Source organism: Nematostella vectensis, chromosome 14, assembly GCF_932526225.1.
Source record: "Nematostella vectensis chromosome 14, jaNemVect1.1, whole genome shotgun sequence".
In the NCBI taxonomy this organism is placed as follows: domain Eukaryota; kingdom Metazoa; phylum Cnidaria; class Anthozoa; order Actiniaria; family Edwardsiidae; genus Nematostella; species Nematostella vectensis.
This window is the reverse complement of record NC_064047.1, coordinates 14,332,253-14,353,917: the sequence shown is the minus strand read 5'-3', so window position 1 is coordinate 14,353,917 and position 21,665 is coordinate 14,332,253. Positions and strand designations below refer to the sequence as shown.

The window sequence follows — 21,665 nt, the reverse complement described above, 5'->3', positions numbered from 1 at the left end:
CGGATACAGGTATCTTGTGAAATACATGTTACTAGCTTGTACAAATTGTAGTGCAATCAAAATATGCATTCTGCGTTAAATTGCCAAATGCAAATCTACCAGATTCGACGCCAGGTCGTCTGGCGTGGAAAACGACGCCCTTCCTGAGCCATAACATTCCTTGTTCTTGTCCAGGTAAAAAAATGACGCTTTTCTCTATTCCCTTTCATTAGATCAGCGAGGGTCTAAATGCGGTGCCCATGACAGACACAGAGAAAGCGGACTGCTCAAGGACGTTAACCCCACACCAACTGAAACAACTTGATATAGGTAAGACAGAAGTGTGCTCAAGAGCCACATTACCATTGAAATATTTTCGAAAGACGTCGGACGTCATTTACTTATATATAATTGTTGACTGAGCTTGGCTTTAATTTTCAGGTCCGTCTGTTGTTGACTTTGGTCAAGTATGTCTGAGGAGCATCAGCGGCAAAGATCTCATGATCGTCAACAACCTTGACAGCTATATCCATATCAATGCAAGGGTAAGCAAGGTGTCATGTCAATAACCTTGACAGCTATATCCATATCAATGCAAGGGTAAGCAATGTGTCATGTCAATAACCTTGACAGCTATGTCCATATCAATGCAAGGGTAAGCAAGGTGTCATGTCAACAACCTTGACAGCTATATGCATATCAATGCAAGGGTAAGCAAGGTGTCATGTCAATAACCTTGACAGCTATATGCACATTATCTTGATCATCATGTCTATTATCTTGATCATTATATGTCAATCGTGATCATCATGTCTATCATCTTGATCATTATATATCAATCTTGATCATCATATCCATCATCTTGATCATTATATGTCAATCTTGATCATCATGTCCATTATCTTGATCATTATGTCCATCATCTTGATCATTATATGTCAATCTTGATCATCATGTCTATCATCTTGATCATCATGTCCATCATCTTGATCATCATGTCCATCATCTCGATCATTATGACCATCATCTTGATCATTATGTCCATTATCTTGATCATCATGTCCATCATCTTTTGATCATCATGTCCATCATCTTGATCATCATGTCCATCATCTTGATCGTCATGTCCATCATCTTGCTCATCATGTCCATCATCTTGATCATTATGTCCATCATCTTGATCATTGTATGTCAATCTTGATCATTATATGTCAATCTTGATCATTATATGTCCATCTTGATCATCATGTCTATCATCTTTATCATCATGTCCATCATCTTGATCATCATGTCCATCATATTGATCATCATGTCCATCATCTTGATCGTCATGTCCATCATCTTGATCGTCATGTCCATCATCTTGATCATATGTCCATCTTAATCATGTCTATCATCTTAATCATCATGTCCACCATCTTGATCCATAGTAATCTACTACCGTAATAAGTTTCTTCATCACCATCATCATTTTAATTATTATCTCATTATGACAATGTCCATCCATCGTTATCAGTGCGACCATTATTCTTTCTTCTTTAGTTAGTACCATGATGATAATCATTATGATTATATTCATCATTACACCATCTCTTGCAGATTGATTGTAGGGAGTTGCGACAGACATCGCCTCTTTCACAAGTTGTTCCTCCCCACTCCCTGGCAAAGCTCGCCTTGATGTTCGAATCCAACTCTAAGGGAAACTTTGAAAGGTAGGGTATATGTCAATAATAATTCTTATCTTACCCTTGCCAGCCACACCTTTGTTATTGTTTTCAACCAGTATTGGAAGACAAATTATGAGAAGAAATCTCAAAATAACGCGAAAACAAAATCTTATGCTTTATCTACCAAAATAATGGGAAATATCACAACGGCTCATCCATATCAGCACCAGTTTGCACCATGCTAGGATGACACGATGGATCCTTTCTCGCACTATGCTAGGATGACACGATGGATCCTTTCTCGCACTTTGCTAGGATGACACGATGGATCCTTTCTCGCACTTTGCTAGGATGACACGATGGATCCTTTCTCGCACTTTACTAGGATGAAACGATGGATCCTTCCTCGCACTTTGCTAGGAAGACACGATGGATCCTTTCTCGCACTTTGCTAGGATGGGACGATGAATCCTTCCTCGCACTTTGCTAGGATGGGACGATGGATCCTTCCTCGCACTTTGCTAGCACTTTGCTAGGATGACACAATGGATCCTTTCTCACACTTTGCTAGGATGACACGATGGATCTTTTCTCGCACTTGGCACCATGCTAGGATGACACGATGGATCATTTCTCGCACTTGGCACTTTGCTAGGATGACACGATGGATCCTTTCTCACACTTTGCTAGGATGACACGATGGATCCTTTTTCGCACATTGCTAGGATGACACGATGGATCCTGTCTCGCACATTGCTAGGATGACACGATGGATCCTTTCTCACACTTTGCTAGGATGAAACGATGGATCTTTTCTCAGACTTTGCTAGGATGACACGATGGATCCTTTCTCGCACTTGGCACTATGCTAGGAAGACACGATGGATCCCTCTCACACTTTGCTAGGATGACACGATGGATCCTTTCTCGCACTTTGCTAGGAAGACACGATGGGTCCTTTCTCACACTTTGCTAGGAAGACACGATGGATCCTTTTTCACACTTGGCACATTGCTAGGATGAAACGATGGATCCTTTCTTAAACTTTGCTAGGATAACACGATTGATCCTTTCTCGTACTTGACACTATGCTAGGATGACACGATGGATCCTTTCTCGTACTTGACACCATGCTAGGTTGACACGATGGATCCTTTCTCACACTTTGCACTTTGCTAGGTTAACACGATGGATCCTTTCTCGTACTTGACACTTTGCTAGGATGACACGATGGATCCTTTCTCACACTTTGCTAGGATGACACGATGGATCCTTTCTCGCACTTTGCACTTTGCTAGGATAACACGATGGATCCTGTCTCGTACTTGACACTATGCTAGGGTGACACGATGGATCCTTTCTCGTACTTGACCCCATGCTAGGTTGACACGATGGATCCTTTCTCACACTTTGCACTTTGCTAGGATAACACGATGGATCCTTTCTCGTACTTGACACTTTGCTAGGATGACACGATGGATCCTTTCTCACACTTTGCTAGGATGACACGATGGATCCTTTCTCGCACTTTGCTAGGATGACACGATGGATCCTTTCTCACACTTTGCTAGGATGACACGATGGATCCTTTCTCGCACTTTGCACTTTGCTAGGATGACACGATGGATCCTTTCTCACACTTTGCTAGGATGACACGATGGATCCTTTCTCGCACATTGCTAGGATGACACGATGGATCCTTTCTCACACTTTGCTAGGATGACACGATGGATCCTTTCTCGCACTTTGCACTTTGCTAGGATGACACGATGGATCCTTTCTCACACATTGCTAGGATGACACGATGGATCCTTTCTCGCACATTGCTAGGATGACACGATGGATCCTTTCTCGCACATTGCTAGGATGACACGATGGATCCTTTCTCACACTTTGCTAGGATGAAACGATGGATCTTTTCTCAGACTTTACTAGGATGACACGATGGATCCTTTCTCGCACTTGGCACTATGCTAGGAAGACACGATGGATCCTTTCTCACACTTTGCTAGGATGACACGATGGATCCTTTCTCGCACTTTGCTAGGAAGACACGATGGGTCCTTTCTCACACTTTGCTAGGAAGACACGATGGATCCTTTCTCACACTTGGCACATTGCTAGGATGAAACGATGGATCCTTTCTCAAACTTTGCTAGGATGACACGATGGATCCTTTCTCGCACTTGGCACTTTGCTAGGATAACACGATGGATCCTTTCTCGTACTTGACACTATGCTAGGATGACACGATGGATCCTTTCTCGTACTTGACACCATGCTAGGTTGACACGGTGGATCCTTTCTCACACTTTGCACTTTGCTAGGATAACACGATGGATCCTTTCTCACACTTTGCACTTTGCTAGGATAACACGATGGATCCTTTCTCGTACTTGACACTATGCTAGGATGACAAAATGGCGGCTGACAGACACTCTTTGAATAATGTGGAATGAACTTATTGTTTATAATTAAAAATAAACGGTTTATTTACTTGAAAACTTGAAAATAACGATCTGCGATTGCGGTCTGATGCGTTTTTGTGTTTTCGTTATTGTGTGACTTGGCATTGAGCGGGAAGCATAAAATGGCGGCGTGATTAGCCTTTTTTTAAGGACAGGAAAAATAATAGTATTGCTAAATTGACCATCTTACTTTTGTATAATTTTCCGTAACAGGAGCGTGAACTACACGATCAATGGTCGCCACCACCAGCATATAGTCGTACTGGCCCAAGTCGTCACTGTAGACTTAGAACTCTCGGCGGAGTCCCTCACGGTCAAGCCATGTCCCTGCATGCTTAGCGAGTCGGGTCTGCAGGGGTCCATATCCCTTATCAACAAGAGGAACTACCCAGCTGAGTTTTCCTGGGCACCAGTTCCCGACGGTAATGGGACGGCTTTCTCGATCAGGCCTTCCCAAGGTAGGCATTCTCCTTTCTGTTAAAGTCCGTGAGAATGCTTTTTTTTCCTCTGTTGAATATAAAAGAATCTTATCATTCTTAAGACTGCGTCTCGTTTCATCTATTAGAGGACAGACGCACGCAAAAATGAGATCTATTTGTTAACTTGCGCATGTCTACTTTAGTCAAACTCGTTGAGTTAAGGTAGCAGGTGTATTTTGGTGGTACTTACTGTATTTCCTTGGCTTATTTAGGGACCGTGGATGCCTTCACAAACCTCGTGTGTCAAGTGACTTACATGCCAACCTACTCGGCTCCTGACGAGACCATCTTCCAACTACATGTCAACAATGGTACACAGAAGAGGTTGCAATGCCTCGCAAAGGTACAGTAGTAATAACACAGGAAGAGAGACAATGCTTTGCAAAGGTACAGTAGTAATAACACAGGAAGAGAGACAATGCTTTGCAAAGGTACAGTAGTAATAACACAGCAAGAGAGACAATGCTTTGCAAAGGTACAGTAGTAATAACACAGGAAGAGAGACAATACTTTGCAAAGGTACAGTAGTAATAACACAGCAAGAGAGACAATGCTTTGCAAAGGTACAGCAGTAATAACACAGCAAGAGAGACAATGCTTTGCAAAGGTACAGTAGTAATAACACAGGAAGAGAGACAATGCTTTGCTAAGGTACAGCAGTAATAACACAGGAAGAGAGACAATGCTTTGCAAAGGTACAGTAGTAATAACACAGGAAGAGAGACAATGCTTTGCAAAGGTACAATAGTAATAACACAGGAAGAGAGACAATACTTTGCAAAGGTACCGTAGTAATAACACAGGAAGAGAGACAATACTTTGCAAAGGTACAGTAGTAATAACACAGGAAGAGAGACAATGCTTTGCAAAGGTACAGCAGTAATAACACAGCAAGAGAGACAATACTTTGCAAAGGTACAATAGTAATAACACAGGAAGAGAGACAATGCTTTGCAAAGGTACAGCAGTAATAACACAGGAAGAGAGACAATGCTTTGCAAAGGTACAATAGTAATAACACAGGAAGAGAGACAATGCTTTGCAAAGGTACAGTAGTAATAACACAGGAAGAGAGACAATGCTTTGCAAAGGTACAATAGTAATAACACACGAAGAGAGACAATACTTTGCAAAGGTACCGTAGTAATAACACAGGAAGAGAGACAATACTTTGCAAAGGTACAGTAGTAATAACACAGGAAGAGAGACAATGCTTTGCAAAGGTACAGCAGTAATAACACAGCAAGAGAGACAATACTTTGCAAAGGTACAATAGTAATAACACAGGAAGAGAGACAATGCTTTGCAAAGGTACAGCAGTAATAACACAGGAAGAGAGACAATGCTTTGCAAAGGTACAATAGTAATAACACAGGAAGAGAGACAATGCTTTGCAAAGGTACAGTAGTAATAACACAGGAAGAGAGACAATGCTTTGCAAAGGTACCGTAGTAATAACACAGGAAAGAGAGACAATGCTTTGCAAAGGTACAGTAGTAATAACACAGGAAAAGAGACAATACTTTGCAAAGGTACAGCAGTAATAACATAGGAAGAGAGACAATACTTTGCAAAGGTACAGTAGTAATAACACAGGAAGAGAGACAATACTTTGCAAAGGTACAGTAGTAATAACACAGCAAGAGAGACAATACTTTGCAAAGGTACAGTAGTAATAACACAGCAAGAGAGACAATACTTTGCAAAGGTACAGTAGTAATAACACAGCAAGAGAGACAATACTTTGCAAAGGTACAGTAGTAATAACACAGGAAGAGAGACAATACTTTGCAAAGGTACAGTAGTAATAACACAGGAAGAGAGACAATACTTTGCAAAGGTACAGTAGTAATAACACAGCAAGAGAGACAATACTTTGCAAAGGTACAGTAGTAATAACACAGGAAGAGAGACAATACTTTGCAAAGGTACAGTAGTAATAACACAGCAAGAGAGACAATACTTTGCAAAGGTACAGTAGTAATAACACAGCAAGAGAGACAATACTTTGCAAAGGTACAGTAGTAATAACACAGGAAGAGAGACAATACTTTGCAAAGGTACAGTAGTAATAACACAGGAAGAGAGACAATACTTTGCAAAGGTACAGTAGTAATAACACAGCAAGAGAGACAATACTTTGCAAAGGTACAGTAGTAATAACACAGGAAGAGAGACAATACTTTGCAAAGGTACAGCAGTAATAACACAGGAAGAGAGACAATGCTTTGCAAAGGTACAGTAGTAATAACATAGGAAGAGAGACAATACTTTGCAAAGGTACAGTAGTAATAACACAGGAAGAGAGACAATACTTTGCAAAGGTACAGTAGTAATAACACAGGAAGAGAGACAATACTTTGCAAAGGTACAGTAGTAATAACACAGCAAGAGAGACAATACTTTGCAAAGGTACAGTAGTAATAACACAGGAAGAGAGACAATACTTTGCAAAGGTACAGTAGTAATAACACAGGAAGAGAGACAATACTTTGCAAAGGTACAGTAGTAATAACACAGGAAGAGAGACAATACTTTGCAAAGGTACCGTAGTAATAACACAGGAAAGAGAGACAATACTTTGCAAAGGTACAGTAGTAATAACACAGGAAGAGAGACAATACTTTGCAAAGGTACAGTGGTAATAACACAGGAAAGAGAGACAATACTTTGCAATGGTACCGTAGTAATAACACAGGAAGAGAGACAATGCTTTGCAAAGGTACAGTGGTAATAACACAGGAAGAGAGACAATGCTTTGCAAAGGTACAGTAGTAATAACACAGGAAGAGAGACAATACTTTGCAAAGGTACCGTAGTAATAACACAGGAAGAGAGACAATGCTTTGCAAAGGTACCGTAGTAATAACACAGGAAGATAGACAATACTTTGCAAAGGTACACTGGTAATAACACAGGAAGGGAGACAATGCTTTGCAAAGGTACCGTAGTAATAACACAGGAAGAGAGACGATGCTTTGCAAAAGTACAGTGATAATAACGCATGAAGATAGACTATTCCATGTGCACCCATGCGAAACATCGGTATAAAAATACAACAACGGACTAACTCGTGGTCAGTTGGTTAAGCGAGATGACTAGTATTATTATTACATTTAATTTATGTGGTAAAAGAGACGTATAGTATAGAGAAACATCGGTTATAATAGGGCCTATCGTCGTATTGTCGTTTCTCCCTACCCTCTCCCTTCTATCAAGGTTTTCTTTTTTACCATTTAGTGCCTCTGGCTTCTTAGCTTACGGACTCGTATTTTCCCATAACTTATACCGTAGTGCAGCTGGGGGCACTTGGAATGGAATGATATGCATGTGATTTGTCAGATCATTTGCGTTGTAAAAAAATAAGCTTGTCTGTACTTTGTAATTGTGTCAGGTTGGCTCTGCTCACTGCGCGTTTGTGGAGAGGCGTCTCCTGTTCGGCCCGGTTGCGCTCAACCTCACCACCACCAAGAGCGTGTCTATTAAGAACACGGGGCAGAACCACGCCTATTTCGAGGTACGTTACGCACGGAATAAAGGAACTCCGACATAAAAAATACGGCCATACGCTGTAATTTTGAAAATGTTCTTTGCATGGATTACATTTTTCTCAGCATCCAAGTCAATTCAATGAATAATGAACGAATGAATGGTGTCTATTTAATACTTGGCACTTTTAGCAAAGTCGGTCTCCAAGCGATTCATGTGCCACTTAATTTTTGCATTCAGCATATAGATACAGACTACTCCACCAAGTTTACAATCATGTAAACGAGTGCGATTTAGCACAGTGACAGCGACCCCAGTGGTTTTTTAAGGCATCCAATACAGGTTAATGTTAAGGGATTCACAGTCACCGATGTAAAGAGCCAAGGTTTTATACCTGATTAACTCCCAAGTTAACCTGACCCGGGGTTGAGACCAGTACTCGTGCTTGGGGAGCGCGGCCCGTGCCACAGAATGCGCCACTCTGACATTAAAGCATGCTATTCAACGCTGTTTGTTCTCCTCTGCGCCTACAGGTAGTAGACACCCATCCTATTCGTGGTATGGTCATTGTCCCAAAGGAGGGCGTTGTTCCTGTTGGCGGATCGACTGAACTTGTGGTAAGCCAGTATTTCTCTCTACCAATAGCTTTCTCAGTTTACCAATAGCTTGCAGGGATGTGTGTAAATTCCAGTTACGTATTTTAATGTTCTTTCGTGTTTTCAATGTATCCTAAAAGATCTCTCCCTCAAAACCAATACTGTTTTATACTTCTATTCGTCCATCACGTAGGGTCTCAAATGTTATGTAAAATATTTAGAGACATGATACCTTACACAAAGTTATCAAGCTTGAGTGAGTAGGAAGAGGTATCACTCTCGTGACCTCCGCGTCTGACAGTTTTAACACTGCTCCAACCTGCTGAGTATTTGAGTGATAGTCAGATCCCGAGCGTATCTCAGTCCAGTAACGGCCAAAGATTAGTATAGCCTAGGTTCTATATACGCTCCCATGCTCACAAGACAAATGCATCAAGCCGAGGATATCCTCTTAATATACATTTGCTGTAGTTTCAGAAGATAGCCCCGACGTGGAGTTATTGCTTTGGCTATTGACAAGCTGGAGAGAGAAGTCCCCCCTTCTTTGCACCGCTACGCGCGCTACAAATGACATATTGTATCACACGAGCCATGGAGGTTACTAAGAGCACTTTTTATGTTATAGGTTCACTTCAGCCCCGACACCATACACAAGTTTGACACTCATATCCAAGTCAACGTGCGTGGAGGCAAGATGATATCCCTTCGTGTGGGAGGGACTGTAGAGCCACCGTGTGTTGACATTGATGTGGTGAGTAACCATGGTAGTAACAACCAGGTAGAGCCCCCAAATAGAGCCACCGTGTGTTGACATTGATGCGGTGAGTAGACATGTTCCGTGGTAGTAACAGCCAGCTTAGCTCTGCTAGAAGGCTCTTTGTAGCTAGTTATTGGTCTGTTGTACCCACAGTGCCAAGATTGTTATCTGCTTTGTTTAATCAGGAAACCTTTCGTCTTGGCGGCGTGTATTGTGGAGCTTTGGCGACGGCCCCGTTCACAATGAGGAACATGGTAAGAGCTTAGCCTTGTCATGCGTTCTCCCATTATTCGTGGTCCCACGAGTTCTTAAGAGTTCTTCCATTATTTAGAAAGTCTTGTCACGCTTTCTACCGTTTTCAGAATGTCTTGTCACGCTTTTTACCGTTTTAAGAAAGTCTTGTCACGCTTCCAACCGTTTTCAGGAGGTCGTGTCACGCTTTCTCCCGTTTTTAGGAGGTCGTGTCATGCTTTCGCCCGTTTTCAGAAAGTCGTGTCACGCTTTCTACCGTTTTTAGAAAGTCGTGTCACGCTTCTAACCGTTTTCAGTTTTCAGGAGGTCGTGTCACGATTTCTCCCGTTTTCAGAAAGTCGTGTCACGCTTTCTACCGTTTTCAGGAAGTCTTGTCACGCTCTCTCCCGTTTATAGGAAGTCTTGTCACGCTTTCTCCCGTTTTCAGAAAGTCGTATCACGCTTTCTACCGTTTACAGGAAGTCTTGTCACGCTTTCTCCCGTTTTCAGGAAGTCTTGCCATGCTTTCTTCCGTTTAAAGAAAGTCGTGCCACACTTTCTCCCGTTTTCAGGAGTCTTGTCACGCCTCCTCCCGTTTTCAGAAAAAAATCATGTCACGGCTTCTCCCGTTTTCAGGGAGTCTTGCCACGCTTTCTCGTTTTCAGGAAGTCTTGCCACGCTTTCTACTGTTTTCAAGAAGCCGTGTCACGCTCTCTCCCGTTTTCAGGAAGTCGCGTCACGCTTTCTACCGTTTTCAGGAAGTCTTGTCACGCTTTCTACCGTTTTCAGGAAGTCTTGTCACGCTTTCTGTCGTTTTCTAGAAGTCCTGCCTCGCTTTCTCGTGTTATTAGTAAAGCAAAGACACAAGTTCACCCGTTATTTGGGGAGCCATGTCTCGCTTTAGAAAGTCTTTTATTTATTCTTAAAAGAATTTGTGTCAAGCTTTCTGCCGTTCTCTCCGTGGGGAAAGGAGACCTTCGTTCCTTGTAGAGTATCTAAAAACGTATTGTTCTCACGCTGTTATTCTCACGTCATTCTCACGTTGTTATTCTCACGTTGTCATCCTCACATTCTCATCCTCACGTTGTTATCCTCACATTCTCATCCTCACGTTGTTACCCTCACGTTGTCATCCTCACGTTGTCATCCTCACGTTGTTATCCTCACGTTGTTATCCTCACGTTGGTATCCTCACGTTGTTATCCTCACGTTGGTATCCTCACGTTGTTATCCTCACGTTGGTATCCTCACGTTGTTATCCTCACGTTGGTATCCTCACGTTGTTATCCTCACGTTGTTATCCTCACGTTGTTATCCTCACGTTGTTACCCTCACGTTGTCATCCTCACGTTGTTATCCTCACGTTGTCATCCTCACGTTGTTATCCTCACGTTGTTACCCTCACGTTGTCATCCTCACGTTGTTATCCTCACGTTGGTATCCTCACGTTGTTATCCTCACGTTGTTATCCTCACGTTGGTATCCTCACGTTTTTATTATCACGTTATTCTGACGTTATTTTCTCGTTGTTATTTTCTCGTTGTTATCCTCACTTTGGTATCCTCACGTTTTTATCTTCACGTTGGTATCCTCACGTTTTTATTTTCACGTTGTCATCCTCTCGTTGGTATCCTCACGTTGTTATCTTCACGTTGGTATCCTCACGTTTTTATTCTCACGTTGTCATCCTCTCGTTGGTATCCTCACGTTGGTATCCTCACGTTTTTATCCTCACGTTGGTATCCTCACGTTGTTATTCTCTTGTTGGTATCCTCACGTTTTTATTCTCACGTTGTTATTCTCTCGTTGCTATTCTCACGTTTATATTTACACGTTGTTATTCTCTTGTTGGTATCCTCACGTTTTTATTCTCACGTTGTTATTCTCTCGTTGCTATTCTCACGTTTATATTTACACGTTGTTATTCTCTCGTTGCTATTCTCACGTTTTTATTCTCACGTTTTTATTCTCTCGTTGCTATTCTCACGTTTTTATTCTCTCGTTGCTATTCTCACGTTTTTATTCTCTCGTTGCTATTCTCACGTTTTTATTCTCTCGTTGCTATTCTCGCGTTTTTATTCTCTCGTTGCTATTCTCACGTTTTTATTCTCTCGTTGCTATTCTCACGTTTTTATTCTCACGTTGTCATCCTCTCGTTGGTATCCTCACGTTGGTACCCTCACGTTTTTATCCTCACGTTGGTATCCTCACGTTGTTATTCTCTTGTTGGTATCCTCACGTTTTTATTCTCACGTTTTTATTCTCTCGTTGCTATTCTCACGTTTATATTCTCACGTTGTCATCCTCTCGTTGGTATCCTCACGTTGGTATCCTCACGTTTTTATCCTCACGTTGGTATCCTCACGTTGTTATTCTCTTGTTGGTATCCTCACGTTTTTCTTCTCTCGTTGCTATTCTCACGTTTTTATTCTCACGTTGTCATCCTCTCGTTGGTATCCTCACGTTGGTATCCTCACGTTTTTATCCTCACGTTTATATTCACACGTTGTTATTCTCTTGTTGGTATCCTCACGTTTTTATTCTCACGTTGTTATTCTCTCGTTGCTATTCTCACGTTTATATTTACACGTTGTTATTCTCTCGTTGCTATTCTCACGTTTTTATTCTCACGTTTTTATTCTCTCGTTGCTATTCTCACGTTTTTATTCTCTCGTTGCTATTCTCACGTTTTTATTCTCTCGTTGCTATTCTCACGTTTTTATTCTCTCGTTGCTATTCTCGCGTTTTTATTCTCTCGTTGCTATTCTCACGTTTTTATTCTCTCGTTGCTATTCTCACGTTTTTATTCTCACGTTGTCATCCTCTCGTTGGTATCCTCACGTTGGTACCCTCACGTTTTTATCCTCACGTTGGTATCCTCACGTTGTTATTCTCTTGTTGGTATCCTCACGTTTTTATTCTCACGTTTTTATTCTCTCGTTGCTATTCTCACGTTTATATTCTCACGTTGTCATCCTCTCGTTGGTATCCTCACGTTGGTATCCTCACGTTTTTATCCTCACGTTGGTATCCTCACGTTGTTATTCTCTTGTTGGTATCCTCACGTTTTTCTTCTCTCGTTGCTATTCTCACGTTTTTATTCTCACGTTGTCATCCTCTCGTTGGTATCCTCACGTTGGTATCCTCACGTTTTTATCCTCACGTTTATATTCACACGTTGTTATTCTCTTGTTGGTATCCTCACGTTTTTATTCTCACGTTGTTATTCTCTCGTTGTTATTCTCTCGTTGCTATTCTCTCGTTGCTATTCTCAAGTTTATATCTACACGTTGTTATTCTCTTGTTGCAGACGCGCACCAGGGCGGAACTTGTCCTTGACATGTCACGCTACATGGACTTCACCCTCAAGTTCCTCGATGCTGATGAGGACGGTAAGGTCCGAGCCAGGGTTTACGGTCCGAGCCAGACTGTGTTTTTATTTTCATTTACACTCTTAGTTACTCACGATTTAGATTAGACTACTCACGATTAAGAATACAATAAAAATAAGCGAAAACCTGAGCGTCACGGGCGTAGGTTCAGACTTTAGGTCCGTGTGAATGTGATACCGTTCTCTATGCTTTTCTTCAGAGGAGCCGATATATCGTGGAGACGGCATCTATTGTCTCGCCCTGGAGGGCCAGCAGTCGATAAGTTGTGCGTTGGAGTTCTCACCTTCGGAGGTAACAGCTTGTCACATGATACACATGTTTCATATACATTTGCACTCGAGAATCCATGTGTCGTAACTCGAAGTGGTCCGTGGGTAACGTATAAACGGCAGATAAATCTATCTCGTCCCCAGAGCCCTTCTTATTTCTGCGCATGCGTCGCCAAACGAAGGGCTCTGGGGAACTCCACATTTCGGAGCGCGCTGATTGATCAATAAAAAAGGTACCTAATCACATCCGATACTCTAGAAGTTGTCCCGCTCCTGAAAAGATGTTGCAAAACTAGCCGCGAAAGATTTTCTGCGGCAATAAAAGAAACAAGAACAAATCTAAATGTCTAAAACATATCAAGAATGGGGCTACCAGATCCCGATAAATAAAAGTTAGTAGTCACGACACATGGATTCCAGATACAAATAACAACATAGGAGTAACTGATGGAAGTTCTTTATCACATCATGATACAAATATCAACATAGGAGTAACTGATCGAGGTTCTTTATTCCATCAGATACAAATAACAACATAGGAGTAACTGATCGAGGTTCTTTATTCCATCAGATACAAATAACAACATAGGAGTAACTGATGGAGGTTCTTTATCACATCATGATACAAATATCAACATAGGAGTAACTGATCTAGGTTTTTTATTCCATCAGATACAAATAACGACATAGGAGTAACTGATCGAGGTTCTTTATCCCATCAGATACAAATAACGACATAGGAGTAACTGATCGAGGTTCTTTATCACATCATGATACAAATATCAACATAGGAGTAACTGATCGAGGTTCTTTATTCCATCAGATACAAATAACAACATAGGAGTAACTGATCGAGGTTCTTTATTCCATCAGATACAAATAACAACATAGGAGTAACTGATCGAGGTTCTTTATTCCATCAGATACAAATATCAACATAGGAGTAACTGATTAACTGATCGAGGTTCTTTATCCCAACGTTCCACAGGTGGCAGCATACGATTTTATCATCCCTGTCTCCATCAACAACATCATGGCACCTTCCCCTCCCCCCTCGACCTTTCCCCCCACCCCCACCCCCTCACGGAGCAACTGGACCATCCCGGAACTGGACACCCCTGCCCCGTCCATCATGGGTATAGCCACGCCCAGCCGTAGGGTGCTAGCCACGGCTCTGCGCCCACCTCTGCAGGTGTCCCATACTCGGTTGGAGTTCTCGCTGCCATCCGGGTACTTTGATCTGGGTATTGAGTCTGGAGCAGGAAGAGCTCAGGTAGGAGATTCATCAAAATGGCGTCCATTTATCCACACAGGTAACCCAAGCGTCAGGTAGGAGATTCATCAAAATGGCGTCGACCTATCCACACAGGTAACCCAAGCGTTACTCTCGAGCATAGATAATAATACAGATTATGATAGCCTTTTGCAGTGTGACGGAATTTAGTTCTTCGTGCGAATTATCCTTTTTTACGACGTTATTTCGTAAATAAATATTAGATTTAGAAATACTCTTCTATTTTACCAATAATGAGACCAACAAAAATGAGGTTAAAAAATGAGAGCTTCGAAGTTCTAAAGAAGTGTGAATTATTTATTTTCCTTTCCTCTAATACTGAAAATAGCTATTACCATCCTAAAAAAGCATAAAAACCGAGTCATCATTAACAGCAAGTAAACACATTTTAGAAGTACGGACGGGGTCTAAATCGCCCACCATTTAAGCGTAAGTTGTTTTGCCGGCTCCCTTGGTTACCATCGCGCGCTCTTGTTTGGTTTGTTTGTTACGTAAGACTTGCGCGCGCATATTGTTTAAAAATATTTGACAACGGCCGAACAAACAAGGCATCCTGTCAGAATCCACTGATAACGTGTTTAAAAATATTTGACATCGGCCGAACAAACAAGGCATCCTGTCAGAATCCACTGATCACGTGTTTAAAAATATTTGACAACGGCCGAACAAACAAGGCATCCTGTCAGAATCCACTGATCACGTGTTTAAAAATATTTGACAACGGCCGAACAAACAAGGCATCCTGTCAGAATCCACTGATCACGTGTTTCCCGCGACAGTAGGAAGCATGGGCTAGACGACAGCCACGGCGAGGAGGACACGACAAAACAATGCTTTATATTTAGCGCTTTTACGGCCGAAAACACAAGAAAACTCCAAGAGCCACGCGTGAAAGGCACTACAAAATGGACCCTGCCTGATACATTTCAGCCGTTTCTTTTTCGACCACGACGTTTGGAAACACGACATTTCACGGTCTAGCGAGAGCGGAACGTGTGTGCTGTAGAGGCTGGTTCCCATATGGTCGCAGGCGGTCGTGTACGTTTATTGGAAATTCACACTGCGATCATGTGCGATCGTGAGGGATCATCTCAAAATTTAGAAATGATTTCCTATGCTTAGCATTTTGGGACTATAAACAAGAGTTAATTTTATCCATAGTATGTCAAGCATATAAAAGCTTTCGGTTTTTGTTTTTCGTTCTTGCCGCCGCCGCCTTCTTACGCAAAGTCCCTGGATTTATAGTATTATAGTATTATAGTATTATAGTATTATAGTATTATAGTATTATAGTATTATAGTATTATAGTATTATAGTATTATAGTATTATAGTATTATAGTATTATAGTATTATAGTATTATAGTATTATAGTATTATAGTATTATAGTATTATAGTATTATAGTATTATAGTAGCTGTGCATCAAGTGGTGGATATTGTTGTGTTTTTTTTCACGTGCTAATGAGCGTCTTGTCTCTGTCCCTGCGAGAAAACGCCAGCGATAAACCTCTGCACGGTTCCATGCGGAACATAAAACTCTAGCATTGAGAGACTTGTGATGATCTTTCCAAATTATCTTCATATGCGTTGTCTACTGTCGACGTCAACGTTGGTTTTCCAATTGCTTTTTACCTCATGTTTTGTTTGTTCTGCTGTGTTGCTCGCATCAAGAAAACCCATTGTTGTTCTTTTGTCCTGTACTTGTCATTTTCATGGTGGTTGTTCATGGATCAGGTTTACAAAGACCGTGTGTTTTTTTATCCAAAATGATTCTTCCATCGATTTCGTCATCAGTATCTCAATTCAACTGAATCAATGTATTTTTGCCTGTTGTTTTTTTATATTAATTAATTACTTTAAATTTCTCCTTTCGACAAGACGGAATATTTAGCAACAATTGTGTTCCCAAATATTGTTTGTATTCACTATTTACCCTCCCTCTACCTAGGGGTGCATGTTCGTCAATAACAGCGACTCCCCTCTCTCGTGGACCCTCCACACCCAGGCGGCAGGGCCCCACCTGGAGGACGGCACCTTCAAGTTCCTACACAGGACGGGGTCACCCTTCACACCCTCTTCCGCCCGCAAGAAGAGCACCATACCGTCTATTTCTCTAGAGTCCGGGGAGACCTTCCAGCTCGGTGTGCTCTTCACTCCACGTGAGTACCATGCTGTGTTCACGTGTTCATCACGTGAGAATCATACTATCTTTGTAATCTTTGTTTATCGAGGGTAGCATATTTAACCGAATATACAGTTTTGTAACATGTCTTCACATGCTCATCACGTGAAAATCATACTATGTTCACGTGCTGTTCGCCCCATTTGTGTATCATACTGTCATCACACGCTGTCACACGTGCCCATTATGTGAGTATCATACTATGTTCACGTGCTCCTCGCCCCACGTGAGTATCATAATGTCTTCACGTGATTTTCACTCCTTAGTAGCATACTATGTTCACGTGCTCATCACGTGAATATCATACTGTCTTCACATACTTTTCCATGTGTGTAAAATACTGTGTTCACGTTCTCTGCTCGTGCCAGACGTTATGTTTTAAGCCACTGTTTTTATTTGTCACCTATCATTACACCATCATATACCTATCCTATACAAATCTCTTCCTTTTAGCTCGCCCGGGTCTATTTATCGCACATGTACCCGTCATCCTTAACGATGATCGCGACCACCCGTACCGTATCATTGAGCTGCGTGGTGAACTGCACGCGCCCTCGCTCACGTTTGAGCCAGCGGTCCTCACCATGACACCGGTCCCCCTGGAAACGCCCGTGACGGCAAACTTCTGCATCGTTGCCAAGGGCTACAGGAAGTAAGTATCCTATGAAGGCAGTTTTAAGTAACCTAACCTACTCTTCTTACCTCTCCTTTGAGCTGTTATCTAGACGCGCGTAAGCCCTTACCTCTCCTTTGAGCTGATATCTAGACGCGCGTAAGCCCTCACCTCTCCTTTGAGCTGATTTCTACGCTAATAATGGCTGTACTAATTCCAGGACGTGCACAGTGTCGTGCGAAGCGCCTGCGGTTGAAATGGAGGACGGAAGCCTCCAGAATGTTCTAGATGTGTGTTTTCCTGATGGACAGACCATCAAGCCATGCTGCGTAGATTCAGGCGAGCATCAGGATCCCTGTGTCATACCATGTCGCATTACGTTCCAGTCCCCCAGTCCTGTGTCTTTCAGCGCGATGATCACGTTCACTGATGGAAAGGACCGGTAAGCGTGTGTGGTTACTTGAATTTGATGAATTGGCATATAGTTGCGCGTCACCACAATACTGTAGACTTTTGTGTTTACACCATTCAAACGGCAGAATATGCATTCTTTAGCGCATATCGTCGGTTTATAAAACATTCATTCGCATGTCCAGGCAATAAGCGACTTACATAAATCACGTGACTTTTTGGGTAGCAAACTCTGGCGTGCTCCGGCTTTTGGCAACAGATGAACTTTGAAGTAATAGCTAACGAATCAGCCCGAAAGTTTCTATGTCAGAATGGGCTAATTTTCATTGGAGGTTTTTATTCTTACGCGCGCGCGCCCCGGTATTCAGCGCTTACGAATCAACCAGAAAGTTTCTCTGTCAGAGAGGGCATATTTTTATATAAAGATTTTAATTTTTCGTCGCCCTCTGGCGTGAATGCAGAGCCATTTCTGTGTATATTTTGACGCTTTCAGTTTAGTCGCGGATCGTTTGCGCAAGGTGTAAATATATGTAGGATTTGTTTTTTATAATTTATGGCTATCAATTGCATGTTCTGGCAATCAATTAATCTGGGAAACGTTGATAGTACAGGAATCTATAGTCAATAGTGTAAATGTTACAGTAATTCGAATTTATAATATACTGAGTGTAAAATAATACTTGAATCGACCGTTTTAGGTTTGTATGTTTAGGTTAGTATTATAAAAAAACTTATTGAGAATATCCTTTTGAGCGGAAGTAGAAACGCGGCATCTATTGAACCTAACATACTACGGCTATGTATTACTTGACTAACTATAACGATTTATTCTCTCTCACAGATACGATCTCCCAATATCAGCGACGGCGGACAATTGCCTCTTGACCTGCTTTCACTTCCTGTCTCAGCACCAAACAGACTACCACGTGGTCTGCGCCAACGCACAGCAAGCAAACGTCCAAGAGAAGGACAAGGGCACAGAACAGCCAGTAGGGGAACCGGTGTTCAAGCCATGTGTCACACCCAATAGACCCGCTACTATTGCATCTACTAGGTACAGAATAAATGTGAGGGGGTGGGGGTGGGGCATGAGTCACCCAATAGACCCACTACTATCGTATCTACTAAGTACAGAATAACTGTGAGGGGGTGGGGGTGGGGCATGCGTCACCCAATAGACCCACTACTATCGTATCTACTAAGTACAGAATAACTGTGAGGGGGTGGGGGTGGGGCATGAGTCACACCCAATAGACCCACTACTATCGTATCTACTAAGTACAGAATAACTGTGAGGGGGTGGGGGCCGGGCATGCGTCACACCCAATAGACCCGCTACTATTGCATCCACTAGGTACAGAATAAATGGCACGGGGTGGGGGTGGGGCATGCGTCACACCCAATAGACCCACTACTATCGTATCTACTAAGTACAGAATAACTGTGAGGAGGTGGGGGTGGGGCATGCGTCACACCCAATAGACCCGCTACTATCGTATCTACTAGGTAAATAAAAACTGTGAGGGGGTGGGAGAGGGGCATGCGTCACACCCAATAGACCCACTACTGTCACATCTACTAAGTACAGAATAACTGTGAGGGGGTGGGGGTGGGGCATGCGTCACACCCAATAGACCCGCTACTATCGTATCTACTAAGTACAGAATAACTGTGAAGGGGTGGGGGGAGGCAATGCGTCACATCTAACAGACCCGCTACTTACGAATTCATCAGGTATTCATCAGTATAACCATAAGAGGATGGGGTATGAAAGACTAGTAGCGAAGGGTTAGAATGTGGGTGGTAGTTACTTTGTTCGTTTGTTGTATTTTCCACTGTTCCACCCTCTCACCCTTCACTCCTCATAGTGCTACAAGTACGAGTTTTGGCATCAGCACATCAACTTATCAAGAATCCAGTAACAGTGAGTCTGCCTCCACCTTCCAATCTACACCCCAACCCCCTGACGACAAGGGCGCGGCAAAAGAGGGTTCTGAGGTGTCCGAAGACAGGACCACCTACACCCTTGATGAGCCGGCAGCAGAAAGCAAGGAGAAACAGTTTATATCTACTGTAGTCCTTGCTATTCAAAGGTAAGAAGAAGTGGTTTATGTGTCCTTCAGTCCTTGCTATTCAAAGGTACAAGAAGGACTGCGACAAAAGATTTGTGAAATAATAATCTTGCAATCGATTAGAGGCCGCCCATTCCATTCCTTATGTCCTGCTTGCGTTCTGTGTGTGCGTTCCATGTTATCATTAATGCCAGTCTTTGCTTACCATGTTGTCGTAGATACCAGCCTTTTTTTTACCATGGTGACGTAGATGCCACTCCTTGTTCACCATGGTAAAGTAGATACCACTCCTTGTTTACCATGTTGTCGTAGATACCAGCCTTTTTTTTACCATGGTGCGTAGATACTACTCCTTGTTTACCATGGTGACGTAGATACTACTCCTTGTTTACCATGGTGACGTAGATACCACTCCTTGTTTACCATGGTGACGTAGATACCACTCCTTGTTTACCATGGTGACGTAGATACCACTCCTTGTTTACCATGGTGACGTAGATACTACTCCTTGTTTACCATGGTGATGTAGATACTACTCCTTGTTTACCATGGTGACGTAGATACCACTCCTTGTTTACCATGCTGACTTAGATACCACTCCTTGTTTACCATGGTGATGTAGATACCACTCCTTCTTTACCATGGTGACGTAGATACCACTCCTTGTTCACCATGGTGACGTAGATACCACTCCTTGTTTACCATGGTGACGTAGATACCACTCCTTGTTTACCATGGTGATGTAGATACCACTCCTTGTTCACCATGGTGACGTAGATACCACTCCTTGTTTACCATGGTGACGTAGATACCACTCCTTGTTTACCATGGTGACGTAGATACCACTCCTTGTTTACCATGGTGATGTAGATACCAATCCTTGTTTACCATGGTGACGTAGATACTACTCCTTGTTTACCATGGTGACGTAGATACCACTCCTTGTTCACCATGGTGACGTAGATACCACTCCTTGTTTACCATGGTGACGTAGATACCACTCCTTGTTTACCATGGTGATGTAGATACTACTCCTTGTTTACCATGATGACGTAGATACTACTCCTTGTTTACCATGGTGATGTAGATACCACTCCTTGTTTACCATGGTGACGTAGATACTACTCCTTGTTTACCATGGTGATGTAGATACCACTCCTTGTTTACCATGGTGACGTAGATACTACTCCTTGTTTACCATGATGATGTAGATACTACTCCTTGTTTACCATGGTGACGTAGATACCACTCCTTGTTTACCATGGTGACGTAGATACTACTCCTTGTTTACCATGGTGATGTAGATACCACTCCTTGTTTACCATGGTGACGTAGATACTACTCCTTGTTTACCATGGTGATGTAGATACTACTCCTTGTTTACCATGGTGACGTAGATACTACTCCTTGTTTACCATGGTGACGTAGATACCACTCCTTTTTTACCATGGTGACGTAGATACTACTCCTTGTTTACCATGGTGACGTAGATACTACTCCTTGTTTACCATGGTGACGTAGATACCACTCCTTGTTTACCATGGTGACGTAGATACCACTCCTTGTTTACCATGGTGACGTAGATACCACTCCTTGTTTACCATGGTGACGTAGATACTACTCCTTTTTTACCATGTTGTCATAGATACCACTCCTTGTTTACCATGGTGATGTAGATACCACTCCTTGTTTACCATGGTGATGTAGATACCACTCCTTGTTTACCATGGTGATGTAGATACCACTCCTTGTTTACCATGGTGAC

At 42.3% G+C, this 21,665-nt stretch overlaps 1 protein-coding gene and 1 long non-coding RNA gene across 3 annotated transcripts in view; both read left to right on the top strand.

The window, feature by feature from the left end:
- LOC5503974 (cilia- and flagella-associated protein 47-like) overlaps nt 1–21,665 on the top strand; it is a 60,993-nt gene that overhangs the window by 10,039 nt on the left and 29,289 nt on the right. For both annotated transcript variants that reach the window (XM_048721415.1, XM_048721416.1), the window contains 17 exons: nt 213–309; nt 421–524; nt 1,579–1,691; nt 4,328–4,572; nt 4,806–4,936; nt 7,988–8,110; nt 8,616–8,699; nt 9,304–9,429; nt 9,621–9,689; nt 12,977–13,058; nt 13,258–13,349; nt 14,316–14,600; nt 16,571–16,781; nt 17,258–17,456; nt 17,638–17,859; nt 18,670–18,882; nt 19,697–19,921. In XM_048721415.1, the coding sequence (XP_048577372.1) occupies nt 213–309; nt 421–524; nt 1,579–1,691; nt 4,328–4,572; nt 4,806–4,936; nt 7,988–8,110; nt 8,616–8,699; nt 9,304–9,429; nt 9,621–9,689; nt 12,977–13,058; nt 13,258–13,349; nt 14,316–14,600; nt 16,571–16,781; nt 17,258–17,456; nt 17,638–17,859; nt 18,670–18,882; nt 19,697–19,921 (2,621 nt within the window). The remainder of the gene's footprint in view (nt 1–212; nt 310–420; nt 525–1,578; nt 1,692–4,327; nt 4,573–4,805; nt 4,937–7,987; nt 8,111–8,615; nt 8,700–9,303; nt 9,430–9,620; nt 9,690–12,976; nt 13,059–13,257; nt 13,350–14,315; nt 14,601–16,570; nt 16,782–17,257; nt 17,457–17,637; nt 17,860–18,669; nt 18,883–19,696; nt 19,922–21,665) is intronic.
- LOC125559770 lies at nt 4,943–5,693 on the top strand. Its single transcript, XR_007306437.1, has 2 exons — nt 4,943–5,464; nt 5,509–5,693. It is a non-coding gene; the product is annotated as an uncharacterized LOC125559770 (long non-coding RNA).